At 43.7% G+C, this 23564-nt stretch overlaps 1 protein-coding gene across 1 annotated transcript in view; it reads left to right on the top strand.

Moving 5' to 3' along the window:
- Positions 1-23564, top strand: part of LOC308311384 (dystrophin-like) — a 368975-nt gene that overhangs the window by 218647 nt on the left and 126764 nt on the right. Inside the window, 6 exon segments of the mRNA XM_080758068.1 lie at positions 5961-6106; positions 13293-13393; positions 14112-14223; positions 15016-15129; positions 19003-19158; positions 19264-19434. Coding sequence (XP_080614194.1) covers positions 5961-6106; positions 13293-13393; positions 14112-14223; positions 15016-15129; positions 19003-19158; positions 19264-19434 — 800 coding nt within the window.

Genomic DNA, 23564 nt, shown 5'->3' on the forward strand with positions numbered 1-23564 from the left:
TTTTGCATTATCATAGCCAGTTTTACATTGAGGCGCCCATATATCCCTTGTGCCCACTTAACCTGTTACCCTATTGAGAAATTCTAAATATTGGGTGGTGAAATCACACTTGTGTGAAGGGAGGGACGTCAATGTTTGTTTAACTGCTGTAAACAAACACTGAACATCCATAGACTTGGCTGTCACTCAGTTTGTTAAAAGTACTCCAAACGAACACTGAACATCCATAGACTTATAGGCACAGTAACTGTGCTGCTATCGATTAATAGACTTAATGCTCCACACATCCTCGAATTGAGTGGGAAAAACCATGCCTATATTACATTGTCAATATAAGTAAATTAATATGATTACCCTTCCACAGTAGTAGCTTTTTCATATTTTCTGTTCTTTTTTACATATTTTCCTGTGGAATACAATAATTCATTGTCTTCGTGCAAGTAATCAACTGGGGAAGTTTCATGGTAATTACATTTTTGCCTATTCACCTATCACGACAAAATGTGTGATAAATATGAAATAGCTACTCCTGTGGAAGGGTTATCATACATTCATCCACTTATTTTGAGCCTATAAACAATTTAATATAGGTATGGTTTTGCCCACTCGGTTCATAATTAACGTTCCCCAATTTTGGAGGTCTGGCTACAAACTACTACAAACCGCTTCTGAACTGAATCCCAGCCGGTGGAAAAGGGGCCACTTTGTCACACAGCGAAAGGTGCATATAGGGCTTAACCCATTCTTAACGGGAACCCATTTTAGTGTTAGCATCATGTTATGCTTTAGCTATTGAAAAATAGCAGATCTACAAGCTCATAGCGCGCCACCGAGTGGCGCGCTACGAGCTTGTAGGTCTGCTATTTTTGAAAAATCGAAGAACGACTGACATTTTTAGAATCTGATCTCAGGTCAGAATGGGTTAATCAGACCAGTGTGTGTCCAGTGGAAACCTCGTATGAATCTGATCTCAGGTCAGAATGGGTTAAGTGGTCCAAGTGATTAGATGAAATTAAATTAAGTGATTAATTGTTCTGCCATTATGCTTCCTGTCCTGCGGAGGACGTTGGATTGCTATAATTAGTCTCCCACACTGGACCCGACGGCGGGGGTTGAAATAAATTAGATACGTCGTCCTTCCGTCTTCCTCGAGGAAAACCAACGCTCCGTGGACATTAAAAGCGATCCAAGACACGAGAGCTGTCTGTCTTTTGTACTGCTAATGTCATGCAAATGTCTTGTATCGGCGTCGTAGGCTATGTTCTTTGTAGTGTGGCAGTATCGATCACTGTTACTGTTGTGTGCCACGCTGATTGAAATTCAAGCACACACGACACACACACACGCACGCACGCACACGTACACACACACACACGCACGCACACTCACAGTGTCACATTGAAGTGGGGACAGTTTGCATGCATAATTTATCATTAGAGTTCAACAGCTTGATGGAGGGTGCCACAAACGATTAAACCGTTTGAGTACGACCAAACCACTCGAGGGCTGTATGAATTTTATACAGCTTCAAGTGGTTTGGTTCACACTGCACAGAGCTTTGATTTATACTTATTCTTACATATTTCTAACAAAAATAGCCTATTTTCGGTGTTACGAGCTGCTGTCCTATCAAGAATAAATCAAGCGTTTCTGATGGCAGAGGTTCATCATATTCCATATTCAGTGAAGAGGGGCTGCGATGATTGTGTTTTACTTTTGTCATGACTAGGTCAGAATAAAAGAATGGGCCCTGGGTCTTTCTTCCCTATTACCTTAATAGCGCTTTTGTTCATGCTGGCAAAGCCTGCTTTGGAGTTGCAATGTTCTAGGCTGCCAAGCCACACTGTGACGGTAAATGGACTGCATTTTATGTATCACACTTCTAGTCAACTACTGACCTCAAAGCTCTTTTCGAAACACATTCACCCTGCACTTACACACCGATGATAGAGGAGTCTGCCTCGCGGGAGCACTGTGACCCATTAAAACCGGGAAAGCATCTGTGTCATTTATTTATTTATTTTAGCTATATTTTAAGTCAACCACTTTAACCATTCTTTTATTCTTTGAATATTCAAAAGAAATAGCCGATATGCAAGCAGTGCGCCACTTTGTGTGCCGCGCTATGAGCTTGTAGATCTGGTAAATGAGAAAAAGAGGTTGCGCATCAGCAATGGTGTTCAGCGGAGTGCTAGCCCCAGACTTCAGTATACAGTACAGTAGCCTACATCAAAAAGTAGGAATTGAAAATTATGAATCATGATCATAATGTAAGCCACCAAATTATCCAAGCCTCCCCTCGTGAAAATATATATTTTGTTAGTCTACTACTCTTTGCTTCTGGGGGTATACCTGGAACGTAATATTTTGAGACGGCGCCCGGTGGCCAAATACAAATCATTTTGGGGGCGTCCTTGACATGAAAACGTTTGAGCACCACTGTTATAGAAACATACGTTTTTTCGGAAAACTGTCAACAGACATTTGTTGAATCGCCCCCACAGGTACTATAGCACTGGCTCGTGGTCACTCAGTCACTGACCTCGCGGGGTCGAGGAGAACGGCAGGTGTTTTTGCGGTGACATTTAGAATGGGACCTGATATCGCCGTTAACCCATTCTGAACGGGAACCCATTTTGGTGTTAGCATCATGTTATGCTTTAGCTATTGAAAAATAGCAGATCTACAAGCTCATAGCGCGCCACCGAGTGGCGCGCTACGAGCTTGTAGGTCTTCTATTTTTGAAAAATCGAAGAACGACTGACATTTTTTAGAATCTGATCTCAGGTCAGAATGGGTTAATCAGACCAGTGTGTGTCCAGTGGAAACCTCGTATGAATCTGATCTCAGGTCAGAATGGGTTAAGAGCATGTTGTTGTCGCCGTCACCAGGCAGAAACCTCTTCTCTCCATTGAACTTTTTGAGTGGTGCTATAGCCACTCCTATAGACAGCAATGTGTGTCCCTGTCTGGGTCTGTCCGTCCGTCCGTCCGTCCGAGTACGGAAATAGCAGGCCGGGACGAGGTCTTTCACAATCTCGAGTGGGGGTGTCTTCTCTCACCCGTACGGTATACAGTACAAAACGAGTAGTACCGCTGATACAGTACAATACGTATAGTTGCACCTCTCGGTTCACAGGGGTGCGCTTCTTTACTTAGAAATGAATGCCCTCCTTCGTCACACTACAGTGTCACGCAGAAGGCTTTTTGAGCCTGTAGATCTGCTATTTTTCAAATTAAAGTTTCCCCAAAACATCTCATTTACAATCAAGGTCGAAGCTGCAGTACAGTTACATTTATGCAATTGTGGCTTGGGGCTATTTGGGCACAGGTGAATTGGTGATGGTGGAAAATACACACTAGATTTTGAGGTACTGTCGAAGTCTATGACAGTACTTGAGTAGGCCTACAGAATGTCCAAGTTTCAGTACTTTATACAAATGCAGAAGTGACGCGGCATGAAGGGATGCGCTACTGTATGTATATGAGCTTGTAGATCTGCTAGGTTGGAATAGCCGAAGTAGAAAATATGGATAAAGTGGTTGAAAAGAAAAAAGTTGGGGACCTAGTATAGACCCCTGGGGGCCTCGGCAAAGTCCAAAGGAAACCTCATACGTCCAAAACGGTTCCTTGTCCGGATTCAAATTCAAAACTAGCAGATCTACAAGCTCGAGGCAGCATTTCCAGCTCATAGATCTGGTACTCGACGCTATACTAGTATGATCAAATAGGGCAGTTGTTTTACCAAAGAACAAAACAAATTGAAATATGGAGATTAGAGTTTTCTGACCCAAAGCAACGATGCGACCGGCTTTAAGTGATTCAAACACGGCAAATCTTATGGAGATTCATACGCTACTGAATATTTAAAAAAAAAGCTGAATGTTAGCATGAGATTTATACGTGTACAAGAAGGGCATGACTTAATAAAATCTCTTCCAAGGGCCCTGAGCAGCAATAGAGACAGCACACGATCACCCTTAAACTTTAGTCGGCGACAGTTGAATGGACACAAGTAATTGGTCAGAGAAGACCTAAGAGGACTGGAGATGGTATTTCCACTGGCATTTAGCCAGATTCTCCATGCTCGGTAGGTACTCCAAAGATGAAGATAAATTAACTTTATCAACCATAACAATTATGTTTTGTTTCAATTTACAGCCTTATTTATATTGACACTATTTAATTAATTGTAAAAGTTGCTTTGCTATAATCCACTGCAAATCTATAGCCCGCTCCGGTGAGATCAGTGTAATCGCGTGTTTTTTTTTACCTTTCTTGCTACTGTTGACAAGACATGGACATTTCGGAAAATTGACAGTTTTGGACATGTGAGGTTTCCTGCCCGACGGAGACGATGAGGTCTTACTGTGTGTGTGTGTGTGTGTGTGTGTGTGTGTGTGTGTGTGTGTGTGTGTGTGTGTGTGTGTGTGTGTGTGTGTGTGTGTGTGTGTGTGTGTGTGTGTGTGTGTGTGTGTGTGTGTGTGTGTGTGTGTGTGTGTGTGTGTGTGTGTGCAGCATGTTCAGCTCAGGCTGCGAGGCACACACACACACACACACACACACACACACACACACACGTGCAGACGGCAGAGAAACTGATGAGTATTGACCAGGAAACACTCAATCAACCTGTATTCCAAACTGTATCCTATACGCTAATCAATAGCAGTCTACAGGAGAATACCCATCATCCCCTTCACTGCATAATAGAGTCACAGCAGCAACCTTAGCTGGGGAAATAGACTGCTACAGAAAATAAAGGAAAAAACACCAAATAAGTTGATACAAGAACCCTTTTTTTCAGCCAGAAGACTCTACAGAATGATTGATGTTTCACTTCAAATCAATACCACCACTATATTTAACCACTTGACACTTTTATTTGCTAAGGACGTGTATAGACATCCTGGGGATAAGGTGCTAAGGACGTGCATAGGCGTCCTTAAGTCTTTTTCATTGATATATAAATTGAAAAAGTTGTGTTAAAGATGAATTCCGGACTAAAATGGTAAATGGTGCATTTATATAGCGCCTTTATCCAAGGCGCTTTACATAGATTGTGCATTACATTCACCCGTTCACACACACCGATTGCGGCGGAAGCCATGCAAGGTACCAACCAGCACATCGGGAGCAATTAGGGGTTCAGTGTCTTGCCCAAGGAGTCAGGACACTTCGACATGTAGACAGGATGAGCCGGGATTCGAACCACCGACCCATGGATCATTGGACGACCTGCTCTACCTCCTGAGCCACAGCCGCCCCGGACTAACATTTTCGGACTAACATTGTCTTTACCTTTATCTGACGTCATTATATCCAACAGTGGGTTGGGACCCCACTGTGGGTCGCGGACAGAGTCTCGGGGGTCGTGGGTGAATAATTCAAATAAATTCCACAAAAATGTGAAAATAGACGTGTTGTTTTCACTAGTTTGGGTCCCGGGAGACATCACATTTCTCTCTCGGGTCACGGGCTAAAAAGTTTGGGAACCACAGCACTAGATCCTAGCTGCCTCTGTACTTTTTTTTCTTTCTGTCTACACCAAATATATTTGGCAAAAAAATAGCAGATCTACAAGCTGACATTGCGATGTGTTGGCGACACGTTGTGAGCCTGTAGATCGGACAGACAGATCTATATACACCACATCTCTCTGTCTCTTCCTAAGTCCCTGTATCTCCCGATCGCCGCGCCTCTCGAATTGAACTGTGATTGTCATTAGTGTCTACGAGTAATCAGCCCCGCGTCGTGTCAGAGCCCCTCGGGGGCGCCACCTGGAGGTGCTCTGCTGACACCACAGCACAAACAACCTCTTACCTCACGTACCATGACGTCCTCCCAGAGATTAAGTCATTAGAATCAACCTCACAGACGTCATCAAATCAAACATTGCTTACTGATGGGTCTTTTGCTAATTATCCATCTTCATCATTCTCTCTGCCTGTGTGTATACAGTCTTGGAGAGCTTGCCTCCCGCCCGCTACAAGGAGACCATCGCCACGCTGTTGTCATGGTTACAGCAGTGCGAGGCCAAGCTGGCCATCCCGTCCACGGCTGTGACCGAGTATCCAATCATGGAGCAGAGGCTCAACGACGTGCAGGTAAGCCACGTGCACCGTGCACGCACACACACACACACACACACACACACACACACACACACACACATTTCAACACTTTAGGTAAAGGATAGGCTGTGTGTCCGGGTAGCTCAGTGGGTAGAGCTCTCGCCCTTTGGACTAACAAGTTCATGGATTGGATCCCGGGCACCGCCGACTCAGCGCATGAGTATAAGTAGTATAAGTAAGTACATTTTATTTATAAAGCACCTTTCTTAACAAGGTTACACAGTGCTGTACAATGAACACAATGAAATCAATCGACATTAAAACAGGACAGTGTAATGATACAAGGAAAAATAGAGTGCAACAAGCAATAAGAACAACACAGTCAAGGTCAGATAACATCGGGGAAATGTTTCCGAAATGAAAACGTTTTCAACAAACTCTTTGTTGACAGAATATTGACAGACTCAGCGTTTTTTTTTAAAGTGCAAAGTAGGGCGTTCCATAATGTAGGTGCAACTACTGCAAAAGCACGGTCGGTAACACGGCTTGGGTGCGGCAAGCACTCGGACTGGGAGCTGATGGTATAGGTGTGGCCCTCAGCCTCAGCAATCCATCTCCCAGGGGCCTATATAGCGCACTGTTATGGGGCCAAATTACGGCACACTTTAGGCACTTTAGGCATCGTGGATCGGCTGTTCCCGGCGAGGTTATTTAATGTTGAGGGGAATAAGCGGCAGGAGGGCTAATAAAGAGACATTTGGAATCCGGTGCAACTACTGAAGTATAGTGTTTAAGTGGTGTCGTTTAGATTAGATTCCCTTTATTGTCCTCCAGGGAGCGTGGTTTTGGCAAAGTTCTCCGGTACGCGGCTTTCAGAAACCACCAAAAGGTCAGTTTGCTTTTTTCCAGTCCGCTGGGTTGCATATATCGACGCTGGCCCGGGGGCAGGAAAAAAAACCTCTTATCTCCATAATCTATCTTGTTGTTGTTTTTGCTCTTACTTTTTTTTGTGTCAATTAAAGTTAACGCCCTACTTGATAACACTGCAGTGTCACACAAAACATCAAAAGTATAGCAGATCGACAAGCTCAAAACGCTGCGTGAATTTGAATCCTGAAACGTATATATATATATATTTTTTTGGACATACGAGGTTTCCATAGAGACGATATATCTGCTCCTCGTCGACTCTGTACAGACGGTGACATCAGCAGTTTGTGAACACTCCAACGTGCTGAATCAGCACTTTGTTTTTTTACTGATATTCATCCGATGTCTGTGTTTTACTCCAAGATAAGTAGAAATGTCCCCCTGATGGTTCATCTTCTACCATTAGATGGACACTGACATTCAACCGCAGGCCCAGGGTTTGATTTGTCTCTGCTTTTTATGCACCCTCGCTCTGGTCATTAACCCATTCTGACCTGAGATCAGATTCATACGAGGTTTCCACTGGACACACACTGGTCTGATGAACCCATTCTGACCTGAGATCAGATTCTAAAAAATGTCAGTCGTAGAGAGCTTGTAGATCTGCTATTTTTCAATAGCTAAAGCATAACATGATGCTAACACCAAAACAGGTTCCCGGTCAGAATGGGTTAATTTTTATATCCCTGAACTAATTAAATATGCGCATTTCTCTTTGCGGAAAGGTACTGTAGTAGTCTACAGTTTCTTTCAATATAGCACTTTGAGATTTGTTTCAAATGTAAAGTGCGATGTATTATTCTTACTATCGCTATTATTATTATTATTATTATTGTGACCACAGGTCGCATTTACTATGGAAGTCAGTCAGTCACTTGAAATCCCCATACATGGGAAAGCCCCCATATATGTGACCGAGTCTCGTGACATCATCAGGGTTGGAGATCCCTGATGTCATAGTGAATGGGACCTGCTGTCGCAATTAAGCCCATATATGGAGATATCCCACCAATCAACATTGGCCAGCAGCTCTACATCTGACCTCAAACCTCAAACCCTTCGATCTCCATACATGGATATATGTCGGGATCGGGAGTCGAACCCGCAGCACGCCGGCAGGCCGGCTCAGCAGCCGTCGGGTGCCCAGACGGTTGACCAGTCAGAACCTGTTCTGACATTCCATTATGTTGATCCTTCCCAATCTATCCTTCTATCCTCCGATGTCCCTTTTGACTGATACCTGTCCATATACAAACTCTAGACGTGCCTGCCCCAAAGTTATTAGTGCAGCCGCGCCCGGCAGCCGGTGAAAACTAGATCTCTCAATAGGCCTGAAAATGAATGAGGTAGACGGGGTTGTTGTCTTCTACAGCTGTGTTTAAAAACACACACACAACAAACAGCAGCAGCGACAGCGCTGCAATCCCACGCTCCCTCTTCTTTTACGGCCAACCGTAAAAAGGTTTTACGAGCGCTGAGCATTTTGAGTGGCGCTGCCAAAACAGCACTCAAACAGCATGTTGTTTATGCTGGTCAGTGGTGGAAAAGGTACGCATATATTTTACTTAAGTAAACGTATCAATACTGCAATATAGAAATACTTCAGATTTCAGTTACAAGTAAAAGTTCGGAATTCAAAATGAGCGAGTGAGCTTGCAGATCTGCTATTTTCATAGTCACGACGTCCGTTTCAATAATGATTCAGTCCCGTGCGCGTGTGCGTGCGTGCATGTGCGTGCACAGAAAAAACCGTTATTTGCACAACCTGAGGGTGTTGAGTTGAGAACAAATCGCAGTTGAAAGATTTATACACACACACACACACACACACACACACACACACACACACACACAAAATACCTGCCTGCTGTCAGCAGTTGCTTTCGTTTTAGTTCCCCGCCCAGGGACTGAGACGCAGCAGCAGCAGTTGAAGCATGCTGGCTGCTGGATCTCCTGTTTGAACACACTGAGCTGCTGATACATACGTATACAGTAGACACACTTCAGATGCTGTTATTCAACTGTCTTCTGTACTAACAGTTAGACCAGTGGTGCTCAGCCTTTTCAGACCACGACGCATCAAAATAATCACATTTGAACTGGGGACGTGCCCAAAAGAGTCACATTTGAACTGAACCACCCAAAACAATCATATTTCGTGCCACGTTCGTGGCACGATGTGAGCTTGTATGTCAGCAATTCTTTTGGCTATTTTCACATACAACCGAAGGTTCTGTCTGGTCTCGGTCTCGAGTCCACATTTCTTTCGATCTCGCCCACAATTTGACTCTTTCTTGACTCTGTCTCGGACCAAGGGACTCGGGACTCTTTCCCCCACCGAGTCCACTGGAGTCACTACAGTGCAGTGAAATAATGTCATTATATCCATGTCATGAGGAGCCCATTCATATTGACGTTGTAAGAGAGCTGTCTGGCACTTATAGACGGCTGATGAGCCTGCCTGCTCTCGCAGTGTGTTCTGTACGTACTGTATCAAATGTGAAAAAATAGAACCCCCCCCCCCCCCCCCCCCCTGCTAAAATATTTGAGCTGAACTGAACTCTGTAATCGTGCTGCGGGAGGACAGCTCTCTCACGCTCATAACTTCATATTTATGCGAGAGGGGGAAGCGCGCGCCCCTGGCTGAGCATTAGACAGTTATTAAAAAACGTTAACAGATGCATCCCGACAGCTCCTGTGATTTAAGGTGTGGGACGTAAAATTATTAGTCTGATTAACCCATTCTGAACGGGAACCCGTTTTGGTGTTAAGCATCATGTCATGCTTTAGCTATTGAAAAACAGCAGATCTACAAGCTCATAGCGCGCCACCGAGTGGCGCGCTACGAGCTTGTAGGTCTGCTATTTTTTGAAAAATCGAAAAAACGACTGACATTTTTTTAGAATCTGATCTCAGGTCAGAATGGGTTCATCAGACCAGTTGTGTGTCCAGTGAAAACCTCGTATGAATCTGATCTCAGGTCAGAATGGGTTAAAATGTAGCCTCCCCGCTGCTGCCGGCATATGTTGGTTCTTCTACACCGTTTTGGGCCTCGCGAGGATTCAAGCCTTTTTGTTCTCACATCAGTTCAAATAACAGTGTATATATTTACTCCTCCGGTCCCCCTGCTACAGCCTGGAACAAGCTGACAGATCTGCCATCCGCTCGCCGGGCCTAGTTCCCTACATCAGTGGTTTGCAACCCTTTTCATGTCAAGGTCCATTATTTCTTTTGGCATTTGAGCCACAGACCACCATTTGATGAGATTTATTTAGCATCTGCAGACCAAAATTCTTTATCCTCTCAGACCAAAGACGATTGCATGCTGTATTGATGTGGTATCCCAATAGGCGAGGCAGCAGGCGTTGATCAAAATAACAATTATTCTACAGTACATTCTGTAATTGTGTTAGACGTCTTGTAAATGAAGTAATTTAACTCCTGAGAGCGTTTAATTGGTTTGCTTTCTATGGCGCTCTGGTGGTGCAGTGGTAAAGTGGCCCATGGAGACTATTTTGAATGTGCCATAAGCCAACGCCAGCGGGGACTCAGAGTCTCAACGAGACAAAGAGCATTGACCCATGATCCGCTCATCAAAGTATTGGCTTAGCAATGCGACAATTTTTTTTTAAAGAAAACAAATCAAATCTCCACAAATTCAAGGCCTCGTGGAGTGTGTAATTGATAGATGCATGCTTCCATAATAGCACTTGAGCGTGAGTGTGCCCTTGACTATCCTGAATATTAAAGGGGATTTTTGGGGGGTGCAGGTACATGTAGATACAGTGTAGTATGTACCAGAGCCATAGAGGAAGACAGAGTTACGCAGGCTTTGGCACTTTGTACTGGCACCAGGGGGGGGGCAAGGGCCTCCCCTTTAGCCCCCTCTGGTGGATGCTTAGCCCCCTAAGCCTAGCCTGGTTAATAAACCAGACCGAATCAGCCGTTGGCAAAACAAAATTGCCTGCCGGCGGATTACGGTCTGGAGAGGCTCAATTGTACGCCCATTTCCTACACCAGAGAAATGGGGCGGCCAATCGGGACACGGTATGCAATATGGGCGGGCTTTGGTACAGTGACTTTCAATGCTTGAGACCGTTGACTGACAGTAGAGTAGCTCTGACCAATTGCGTCAAAGAGAAAATGTTTCAACCAGCCGCCCTGGAAATGAAATCCAACCCGAGCCTCCCCAGACTAATATCCCGCCGTCCGTGCGATATTAGTCTGGTTTATTAACCAGGCTGCCCTAAGCCCCCCTCCAAACAAGCCCAATTGACTGACTTCTATGTACACCAAGAGCATTAGCCCCCCCCCCTCTAAATTGCTAGCACTCAGAGTCAAATACTTCTGGAGGTGTGGTGGTGTATACTGACCCCTCTCTCTCTCTCTCTCTCTCTCTCTCTCTCTCTCTTGTTGCTGTATATGCTCCAATAAAGCGTGATGTGATGAGTGTTCAGGAACCATGCAGTTATATAGTCAATAACCAAATGTTATCTTTGTGCAACATCGATTTAAAGCACTGTGTTTACACAGTTGCTTTAACGGTCACCCTCGTAAAAAAAGATTACAACGAGCTATACTGTAGCGCACAGCAAATAAAGACGGTTAAATGTAAACAATGTAATAGCCAAAAGTATTAGTGGGGAAAACACGTCCCATAAAATATGTATATAATAAAAAACTGACTGATACCCATGTGGCCACACGCAGTGGTGGAAATGAACTATCAAATCAAATCAAATTTTATTTATAGAGCACATTTTCAAAGACCAGGAGGCCAACCAAAGTGCTGTACAGGAAACATGACACAAGTAACATAGTAAAACAAAATCAAAGCAACACAAAAAGTACACAGGTTACATTACAAAATCAAAGCAACACAAAAAGTACACAGGTTAATTAGGTCAAACATTGAAAGCCAGGTAGAAGAAATGGATTTTTAGTAAAGACTTAAAGGCCTCTAAGGAGGGAGCAGACTTAATATGAGGGGGTAGACAGTTCCAGAGTTTGGGGCCAGCCACCGAAAAGGCACGGTCACCTCTGGACTATGTCAACTATGTACATTTACTCAAGTACTACTACGTACGTATGTACAATTTTGAGGTGTTTGATTATTTCCAATTCCCGTTACTTTCGCTTCTGTCCTACTATATCTCAGATCCAAATATTGTACTTTTTATTCCACTACATTTATTTGAAAACTGGCCTGAATATAATAATAATAATGGGTTTTTTTTCCCCCCAATGGAAATATCCTAAAAAGATTATTTGACAGACAAAGTTCTTTTTTTCACAAAGGAGTCTAGAAAAATGAGGGTCGTCTCATATTCGGCACAATACGGTTTACTAGTTACCTTGTAGATGTGTGTGTGTGTGTGTGTGTGTGTGTGTGTGTGTGCGTGTGCGTGTGCGTGTGTGTGTGTGTGCGTGTGTTGTTTACTCTTGGCAAAATGTGCCACGGAAAGCTAAAGTGTGTGTGATCCAAATAGCAAAAAAACTGGCAGCGTGCCTGCCAACAGTTTGGGGTCGCGGGGAGCATTTGTTTTGGCAGGGGAAAGATCAGCCTATTAGAGGCGTATTAGAGGCTGTGTGTGTGTGTTGAACGTTCACAGTTGTCCATTACTTTGACTTACTGTATATGCATGCATTAGCAGCTCTCGCACAGCCGATCAGCACAGCGTTGTGCTGAGCAGGGAGGGGGTCGCCGCCGCCATGTTGGTTTGTGGTGAACATGTTTGTCAAAATTCATTTGTTTTTGCCACGGACATAACAAAATGAGTATTATTACCATAATAATAATACTACTTTTTTTTTCTTTACATTTGAAACTAATCTCAATGTGCTACTGTACTTCAAGAGAAGAAAAAAAAAAGTATTGTATATAAAAGGACTAAAATAAGTGTATTTCATCGCGATCATAATCATATGTTATCTACTGTACATATCTACACTTGCAAGATATTAACAGTGCAAAGGTGAAACCTGCAAAGGTGAAACCTTTGCACCGCGCGTTGTGAGCTTGCAGATCTGCCATTTTCGGAACGCTCGAGCGCACCCAAACATAAAATGACCCGATCTCTCCTCCGCTAGTCCCTCCCTATGACATTTCAGTCTGGTTTTTATTTGTTGACAGAATTCTCGATACATTTAGTCTTAATTTTAGTCATCATAGCTTAGTTTTTTATTTAGTTTTCGTCAGTGGAAAAAAAAGGTAGTCGACCTAACATTTCCCGTCGTATTTTTCGTAGACGAAATGAACAGCAGTCTGTCCGTCTCGTCTGTCCTGTAGGCCCTACAGGTGTCTCTGGTGGAGCACCAGGGGGAGGTGGACTATCTGAAGGCAGCTGTGGAGCAGGTGTTCCAGAAAGCCCCGGCAGACATCAGCCAGAGGTATGTACACTGCCCTAGGGCATTAAGCAACTAGTCGTAAGTCCACTAGTCAACCTTGTTGGTACTAGTTGACTAGTTATTTATTCCCCGATTTTGTAGGCCTCAAGATCAGGTAGATTATAGTTATAGTCACCAATGTGCACAGTTTATATTGTACAAATATTTATCTCCAAAAAAATATTCTTTACATAATAGGTAGTTAAACAACTAGTGGACTAGTAAACTAGGCAACTAGTCAACTAGTCCAAATGACTAATGACCTGGCCTACACTGCACCATGTACGCCTGTAGCCCCGGCAGACATCAGCCAGAGGTACAGTATGTACAGTACACTGCACCATATGTACGCCTGTAGCGATACATGTGTTGTATCGTGTGGTGCTGTAAAAGTACAATGTTTTAGACCGCGACAGAGGGGCGCCGTCTCAAGCCAACTTGAGCCACGAGAGAGAGACCCCACCGAGCCGAGTAGCCGCGCGGAACGGCTAAGCGAAGTTCGCTTATCCGACTCAGCCCCGTTCCAGTTGCAACCGGATAGGCACAGAATAGTAAATCATGTTCTGGCTAATTTTAATTTGGTCAATTTTGTACTTTTGCTCAAGCACATTTTGATCACCAGACTTTTACTTGTAACCGAGCATTTATGTATTGCAGTATTGATACTTTTACTTCAGTCAAAATGTGAGTACTTTTTCCACAAATGTGTATTATATTCCAGGTATCGTATGGAAATGGACTCTATCATGGCTCGTTGGAGACGCATAGGCACAACGCTGGAGGAGAACGCCGAGAGACTGCAGGAGCTGATGGGCAAACTGATGCAGTTTGAGGTGAGACACCCACTGTACGCCACATCAAACTGATGCAGTTTGAGGTGAGACACCCACTGTACGCCACATCAAACTGATGCAGTTTGAGGTGAGACACCCACTGTACGCCACATCAAACTGATGCAGTTTGAGGTGAGACACCCACTGTACGCCACATCAAACTGATGCAGTTTGAGGTGAGACACCCACTGTACGCCACATCAAACTGATGCAGTTTGAGGTGAGACACCCACTGTACAGGCAAACTGACACTACAACTGTACATCAGCACTGATCTGTGGCTCAGGAAGTAGAGCAGGTCGTCCGATGATCCGTGGTTCGAATCCCGGCTCCTCCTGTCCACATGTCGAGACACTGAACCCTGCTACGATTTAGCACAGCCTACATTGCCTCCATTGAGTCGGTCGGCGCTAGGTTGCCACCGTTGGTGTGTGAATGTGGGAAGTGAGGACCTCCCAATGTATGAATGAATGAATGAGCGCTTTGAGCACTTGGCAGTGTGCTATAAAAATGCAATTCATATTTATCAGACTAATGGATCTCTCTGTCACCTAGTTAATTTCCTTATTGATTTTTAAATCATTTTTAATTCTTAATTTACGTATGCGTTATATTTAATGATTTGATTAAATCTTTAATTAGATGAAGATGAATGTGTTTTTGACCCTGACTGTACGGGAAATATTGTGTAACTCTCTCTCTCTTCTCTCAATCTCTCTCTGTCTCTCTCTGTCTCTCTCTCTCTCTCTCTCTCTCTCTCTCTCTCGCTCTCTGTCTGTCTGTCTGTCTCAGAATGACGTGAAGACATTGAAGAAGTGGATGGCGGATGTGGACGTCTTCCTAAATGAGGAGTGGCCTGCCCTGGGTGACTCAGAGGCCCTGGAGAAACAGCTAGAACAGTGCACGGTACATATAGCTCTCTCTCTCTCTCTCTCTCTCTCTCTCTTCATCTTTCCGTACCACTGGCAGTGGTGGAAGGAGTACTCCGATTTTTACTTAAGTAAAAGTATCAATACCACAAGGTCAACATACTCTGTTGTGAAGGTATTCAGTATTCTGAATTTACTTGAGTGAAAGTATAAAAGTATTGGCATGAAAATGCAGTACCAAAAGTAAATAAAAAAAGAAACGAAAATTAATGACATTCACAAGTTTAAATTGAAAAGCTTTGACTGCATTAGCACAGTGTAATGGGGGAGATTAACATGCAACTTTAATGTCCAACCTGGTACGCGTTACTGTATCAGCAGCATGGCTTTCCATCGGCTGTGTCGTGATAGAGAGAGGGAAGATAGGACAGCGAGAGAAAGGGAGGATGACGTGCAGCAAAGATCCTCAGGTGGGATTCGAACCAACGGCCCCCAAGTTCATGTATATGACGGACCCCAGTCTGAAAATGTTTTGTGCCAGGGAGCCCCAGGAGAGAATGTTTTCCACAATAGCAGACGTGTGCTGCATGCGCTGTGAGCCTGTAGATCTGCTATTTGTTTTTATTAGCCAACGCATTGCATTCTTGCCTGGTGCAACTCAACATTACTTTTAATTAGGGACGAAATAGTTCACCAAATAATTAATGAATGAATCGAATGGAAATCAATCGCGTTAAATGTACGAAATTGAACTTGTCTAAATGTCTGTTTTGTGATATTTACGACTTCACCAAAAGTGCGAAATGAAAAGTGATGTTTTCAGTTCCCAGCCGGCTGTCATACGATTGAAGCCATTTCAGATAATAGATAGCGTTTGACATCATCATCGTTTCACAGAAATTAACATCATTCCATACTTTATCGCCATATATTACCCTAATCTTCTAGTCTCGACTGTAATCGCGTAGATCAATCAAACTATTAACGATAAATTAACGATCATGGTTATTTGCAGCCGATCTCTCTCTTGTCGCCTGTGACGTACTGTCTGACCCAGTCGTTGTCAAAGTGCTGTTCGAGGACCCCCAGGGGTCCCCAGCTAAAGTAGCATCACAATCACCCTGAGCACCTTTATCCTTTTATATGTTGGCTATTCAAAAAATTGCAGATATACAAGCTCACAGCGCGTGACTTTATGCCGCGCTGCTAGCTTGCATATCTGCTATTTTTTATTATTGTTTGAAAAAGATGCAAGATGTATAGTTAATGCTGCATCACAATCATTATTTTAACCACTTTATACATCCATATAATGGCCATTCAAAAATAGCAGATCCACAAGCTCACAAGTGCGTCCCTTCATTCCACGCTGCAAGTTTGTACATCTGCTATTTTTGACGAGGTGTTTTAATTGAGCAATATTACACGAGAAGGTGTGCTTTAATGGTTGTGATTAATGGAACGCCTGCATTGCAGCTGGAATGAGCCGATAGGCCAGTTCTGTAGGAAGCATAGAAGTACCATTTACACCCTCAAGTGTAAAATTAAGCAATAAGCCACGAGAGGTCTCAGGTTACCGGGTATTTTACACTGGCTGCGGGCATAGGCATAGACCCTCCCAGCCAGTGTAAAATACCCGGTAAGCTGGGGCCTCGAGTGGCTTATTGCTTTTCTAAAACGGTTACAAACATATAGCAATATTAACCTAATAAAACTATTAAATTCACAAAAGTAGCTACGCTTTGCGCCACCAGAGCGAGCGAGCCAGAGCCAGAACACTTACTTGTTTTGCTCGGCAAGTAGCCTATGTGACGGGAGAATAGCGCTTGATGTATTTACGGGGCTGCCTGGAGCCACACATTCACAGTCATATGAGCCGGGCGGTGCTTAGACGCCCACACGGCATGTGTTTGTAAAGCAATCAAGCGCTCCCCAGTTCAGCTACAAGGCTGCAGGATGATACAAAGTGATTGAAGGAGTGGGTTATCGGTGAAATTTACACCGGTCACGTGACGGTAACCAGCCAATCAGAATGAAGTATTGGGACTACCCGTTTTAGAATTGCGATTATACAACAGTTACCCTTAAAAAAAATACATATTGACTCAATTTCGTTAAAACTAAGTTTGCTAAAGAAATGACAGATGTAGCCACTAGGACCAAAAATGTTCCAAGAAAATCGATGTTCCATCGTGCTCGTTTAAGCACTGCTAGATGGCTGTTTCAACCAATCAGATTGCTTCGAAGCAACCTGTTGTATAATGTTGAGAATATATATATATATATTCTTGTACAGAAATCTTCTCTTCTGCAGGTCCCTAGCTGGCACAAAATCTTCTCAGGTCCGTGGCCAATATTCCACAGAAATAAAATATATATCAATCTTGACTTGAAAACCTTGACTTGAACACCTTTTAAAACAAGCGGTCTAACCAAGCGGAGTGCCATGCTTTTTTCAGAGTGAAAGAGAGAGCGAGCACTTTGAGTCGGAGCGAGCTGACAGCTCAATGTGTCTATACGCCTGAGGACAGCTGCCGGCCCGCTTAACCCATTCTGACCTGAGATCAGCTTCATACGAGGTTTCCACTGGACACACACTGGTCTGATTAACCAATTCTGACCTGAGATCAGATTCTAAAAATGTCAGTCGTTCTTCGATTTTTCAAAAATAGCAGACCTACAAGCTCGTAGCGCGCCACTCGGTGGCGCGCTATGAGCTTGTAGATCTGCTATTTTTCAATAGCTAAAGCATAACGTGATGCTAACACCAAAAGGGGTTCCCGTTCAGAATGGGTTAAATATGCCCCCGAGGCCATTCAGGCGTACAAAAAAAAAGAAGAAAATAACGTCAGACTTCATAAAAATGACACGGGGTTTGCTTTTTTTTTTTTTTACCACCGTCCGTGAATCCACCCTAAGCACCCGTGACACTTCTTAGAGGACCACTTCACCACTTTTCAACCTATCTTCATATAATAGGTCCTCATTAATAATCATGATAAAATGGCACGACTTTTTTTCTACTCAGTCTGTGTCTCATAGGAGGGCTGTGGGCAGTTTGGAAACCGTCTTCCTGTGACATCATCATTAGGCAGATTTATTTTGAAACAAGATTATTGCTTTTCAAAAATGTTTAGATTTTTATTATCGTGAGAACGATGGCTTCCATTTTCGCATTGCAACTTTTCAGGACTAGAAAGCCTGCAGTTTCTATTAACTTGTATTCCCCATCGATGATGTCACTGGAAGACGGTTTCTGAACTGTCCACAGCCCTCCTATGAGACACAGACTGAGTAGAAAAAAATTGCGCCATTTTTCATGATTATTAGTGAGGACCTATTATATGAAGATAGGTTGAAAAGTGGTGAAGTGGTCCTTTAACCCATTGAGACCTGAGACCAGATTCTACAAATGTCTTTAAAATCATGCCAGTTTTTTTTTTTTTTTACTATTTAATGTCAAGGACCCCCACATATATTATATGTAATCGGCCGCCAACAACCCCCATCTGAAAATATGCTGTTCATGGGACCCCCCCAGAAGCAAAGATACGAGTTCACTGTGTAATAATATATATTCAAAGATTTCCACACGTCTTCCCGACTTTTCGAAAATAGCAGATCTGCAAGCTCGTATAGTCGGTTCTTGTCACTGGTGGAAGAAGTACTGAGGTGTTTTACTTGAGTAAAAGTATCACAATTCCACAATGTATAGAAATGCCTGGTTACGAGTAAAAGTCTGGTATTCAGAATGCAATCAAGTAAAAGTAGAAAAGTAACCTATTGGCATCAAAACAAGTGAAAGTACTACTCGTTATTTTTCAAGATGTATTAAAATAAATCTTTTGAAAATAGCTCTGTTCTGTTGTTGTCCCCCCCCCCCCCCTGTGCGTGCGTTCCGATTGGCCAGGCCTTGGTGAATGACATCCACACCATCCAGCCCAGCCTCAACGGCATCAACGAGGTGGGCGTGTCCCTGAAGAAGGAGGCGGAGCCGCCGTTCGCCGTGCACATCCAGAAGGAGCTGGACGAGCTCAACGCGCAGTGGGAGAACATCTGCAAACAGGTGCGTGTGTGCGTGTGTGCGTGTGTTGTGTGTGTGCGTGCGTGCGTGCGTGCGTGCGTGCGTGCGTGCGTGCGTGCATATGACTAAACCTGACACTCCCCCCAGGCCTATGCTAAGAAGTCGGCCCTGAAGGGCGGTCTGGACAAGACCATGGCCCTGAGGAAGGAGATGCAGGAGATGCAGGAGTGGATCAACCAGGCCGAGGAGGACTACCTGGAGAGAGACTTCACCTACAAGACCCCCGAAGAGCTCCGCAAGGCCGTGGAGGAACTCAAGGTATACTCTCTCTCTCTCCCCCCTCTCTGTGTGACCAATATAGCAATATATATGTGTGTTCATAAAGGTGTCTACTCAAGTTGTTTCCAAGCCAACCCCCCGTGGGAACCCTTGTGTCCGGCTAGCTCAGTCGGTAGAGCTCTCGCCTTTGGACCAGAAGTTCATGGGTTCTATTCCCCGGGCACCGCAGACTCAGCGCATGAGTAGCACGGTTTGGGTGCGGCACGCACTGGGAGCTGATGGTAGGTGTGGCGCTCCACCTCAGCACTCCATCTCCAAGGGGTCTAGCACATAGAGCACCAAAGTCTGACGTCACTTTCAGTAGAGGGCGTCAATCCCCAGGTTCATGTATTTGTTTAGTTGCATTGAAATCGCCATAGGAGGATTTTTAGATTGCTTCATATAAGAACTGTGTTTGAAAAATAGACATGTCACCCCGGCCGCTTCACTCATATGGATATGAAGAATCAACTGACTGAGAGAAAACGCTAATGTTACTGCTGCTGAATTAGTTAGATTTTCGCTAGAAGCAGACTGTATCATATATGAGTGACTGACTGTTGCAAACGATACAGAGACACCTCCCTGACAATAACGCCGAGACAGCTTGTTTATTTTTGGACCACAACGCTTATAGTAGACGATATTAAGATCACCCCATGTTATTCTCCATAGAGAAATTACTTCCACGAACCAGGGGAATCGAAGGGATGAGCGAGTTACGTCAGGACTTCGGTGCTCTATTGTAACGGGGATATACCGACAATAAGGATACCGACAATTGTTAACGGCTGATACCGACAATAAGCCACTCCCGACCTACCGTACTTCTTCTTCCCTTGGGAAACTTTGTGACAGCTGCTGAAAGTCGGGGTACCACCTACTGTATATACCTGGCAACTTTTACAAAATGTCTTTCTGTTTAGGCCTGTTTTGGCTCTGAAAGAATATTCAAAGAATATTCAAAAATAGCAGACCTACAAGCTTGTAGCTCGCCGCTCGTAGGAGCTTGTAGATCAGAGACAAAAAAAAACTCAGAGACAAAACAAACATTACGAGAAAAAAAGAAGACAAAAAAAACAAAAACACAAGACAAGGCTGCATTTTTCATATTACAAAATGCATTCATTGAAATCCTCTTGCATTATCGTTAGGCTGAGAGAAGAGATCCCACTTTTCCCACTTTTTATAGAACTTATCCTCTTGTAGTATGAATGTTAGTTTTTTCATAACATACAGTTCCTCAGTAATGTCCATCCAATGTTCTTTCGTTGGTGGGTCCTGTTGGTACCAGCGTCGTGTGATCGCTTGTTGCTAAGAGGATCTTGATTAAATATTTATCATGTATTAGAAACTCTTCAGGGATATTTCCCAGCAATAAAAAGGAACAAGTCAGAGGTATCTTAAAACACAGAATGGTCTCCAAGGTGGAGTGGATGTCCTGCCAGTATTTTTTAATTCCAGTCCAGAATATGTAGATCTGCTATTTTTCAATAGCTAAAGTATAACATAATGCTTAGTTAAAACACCAAAATGGGTTAAGTAGCATGTGACGGGTCAAACTAGTTTTCTTTTTCATGAATGTTAAAAGGGCGAGATTCCTTCCTCAACATAGTGCGAATGTGCCTGAAAAGTTTCACCGGAATCGGACGCTGCGTTCATGAAAATAAACAAACAAAAACATATATACACTCAAATCGATCCATGAAATGTATGAACAAAGTATATTTGTAATACAATATGTAGTGGGGGTCCCTGCTTCGTCTATCCCAGCTATGGGGTCCTTGGTCTAAAAAAATAAAATAAAATTGTTGAAGACCCCTGCATGGTCTCAGTGAAAGAATCAAAAGATTTCTCCAAATAGAGTGAGCATTGTATCAAGGTTAAAGAACTGCATGCTTTCTAAGGAGTTTGTCCCGGGATAGATTGGAATCTATTTATTCTCTGTCACGACCTCAATCTCCTCTCCACTGATCCTAGATATAGAGCTGGGTGGTGAAGCGTCACATCTCAAATGATATAAAAAAAAAAAAGAGAAGAGAAGAGAAGAAAATCTGCTTTTCTTGGATGTGTGCCGATTCAAATATGAGGTCTCACGGCAGTCTGCGACGTCTGCGTATTAAATATACAGCAAAGGTGACCGCACAATCACCTGTGCTACTGTCTGTGCCAGAGTTGAATGATTTGCGGTTCCTTAGCGATTCCCTGTCAACGGTACAATACCTTAACGTTTACATTTAACGATTCATATATAGGCCTAGTATATATATATATATATATATATATATATATATATATATATATATATATATATATATATTATAAACACAAATTCAATCATACGTGCATACTGTAGTTAGTAGTGGTTCTCAATGTTGGTTACTACTGGGTTACTCCAGGGTTCCAAATGAAACATTTGCAGGTCTGTAGTTTAGTTGGAACACACTGGACCCTTTGGGGTCCATTTGGTTCCTTTTGTACACTCTCAGAGTGACTACGCAACTCTGACAAGGTGCTGCCTTACTACCCTTTGAGATCTGCCCTTAAACACATCTGCTGCTGGAGTAAATCAATACATAAATTCACCCTCTGCCAGCAATTTTCCATGGAAGGCAAATATGCGTCATATCGCGTTTTGAGATTGTAGACCGGCTGTTTTTTGCTACTCTTGTGCGCTACCGTCTCTGTATGACGAAGAGTATGAATTTACAAAAAAAAAGAAGGAAAGAAGAAAAACATTAAAAAGTCAAAATATGGAGATAGGAGGTTTCTGCCAGACAGCGATGATCTAGGAATGTGTTAGAACTAAGTCACTCCCGCTCTCGTTTTCTTTCCAGATTGAGGCTTCCCTCTCTCTCAGCAACAGGTGCCCTTGAAGCAATTTGTGAGAGCGATGGAGACGCACAACAAATGAGCTAGTGGAGAAAAAAAAAAACTTTCAACCTCTTTCTCATTAAATTTAGGCAAGCGTAAACTATTTAACACAATTATCCTGAGTAACTATCACTTTCCCCCCGAGCCGACTATGCCTGCCTTCCTTGACTTGCCATCCAATTTACCTTTACCTATTGAGCATACAATGTCTCCCAGTGAAGGCCTATTCATAGTCAGGTTTTTCGGTGGTGAGGTGACCACCGCTCCGGTGGTGAGCTGACCACCGGAGCTGAAATAACGTTGAGCGGTGGTGAGTAAAAACAGAGAAGGGCTGGAGCGGTGGCGGCTTGTGACGTCATGTTGTAGTTCGGTGGTCACCTATAACCACCAAAAATCCAGACTATGTACGTATGAGCCTTAAGGCTACAACGCCGTCGGCGTCATCTACAATGCCAGATCAGACGCCTGCCACGTCGAGGCAAACATCCAGCTCAAAGCAGACACCTCCTGTATCAAAGCCAACGTTCCAGCGTACCCTCCTATGATGATAGAGCTCCGCCGTGCTTCTTCCGTCCTATCACGTTCTCCGGATCGCTGCTCTGCGTCTCGTCCGTTGGTCTGAATCCCCCCACCACGGTGCATTTCACGTGCAGGGTGTGGACCGCCCCCAAGGGGTTGAGGGACTGGGCCTTGTAACAACCAAAACACAAAACGACTAAACACTGCTGGGGCCACAGCAATTGAGGCTATTTCTGTATATACTGTATCTATAGAGGTTCGGCCCTCACACCTACTTTGCACTGTATCCGTCAGTCCTTGTCCCTTTCGTGTCCATTATGTGGCGGTCCCTTATGTCATCTGTATATGCCCATACTGTATATGGGCATGCTGATATATGGAGATCTCTTTATCTGTCACTTGGTCACTTGTGAACACTGCAATAATACACTCTCTCTCTCTCTCTCTCTCTCTCTCTCTCTCTCTCTCTCTCTCTCTCTCTCTCTCTCTCTCTCTCTCTCTCCCTCTCCATCTCGTTCTCCTCTGCTCATGTCTCATCTCTCTCATCGATTGGTGCATTTTCTTCAGAGCTGCCGTTGATCCTCAAACGTCTTTGGATTCCTTCATTGGGAAAGGTGTCGATGCTCATGCATCCCCCCCCCATGGCACGCTTTTATTTACCGCGTTTTATCCTTCCCAGGATAAATAAAGCATTATAGGGGATATAATAAATGTCACAGACACTGCGTTCCAACTAT

This window comes from Protomyctophum bolini (genome assembly GCF_963924005.1).
Source record: "Protomyctophum bolini genome assembly, chromosome: 24".
NCBI classification, from domain to species: domain Eukaryota; kingdom Metazoa; phylum Chordata; class Actinopteri; order Myctophiformes; family Myctophidae; genus Protomyctophum; species Protomyctophum bolini.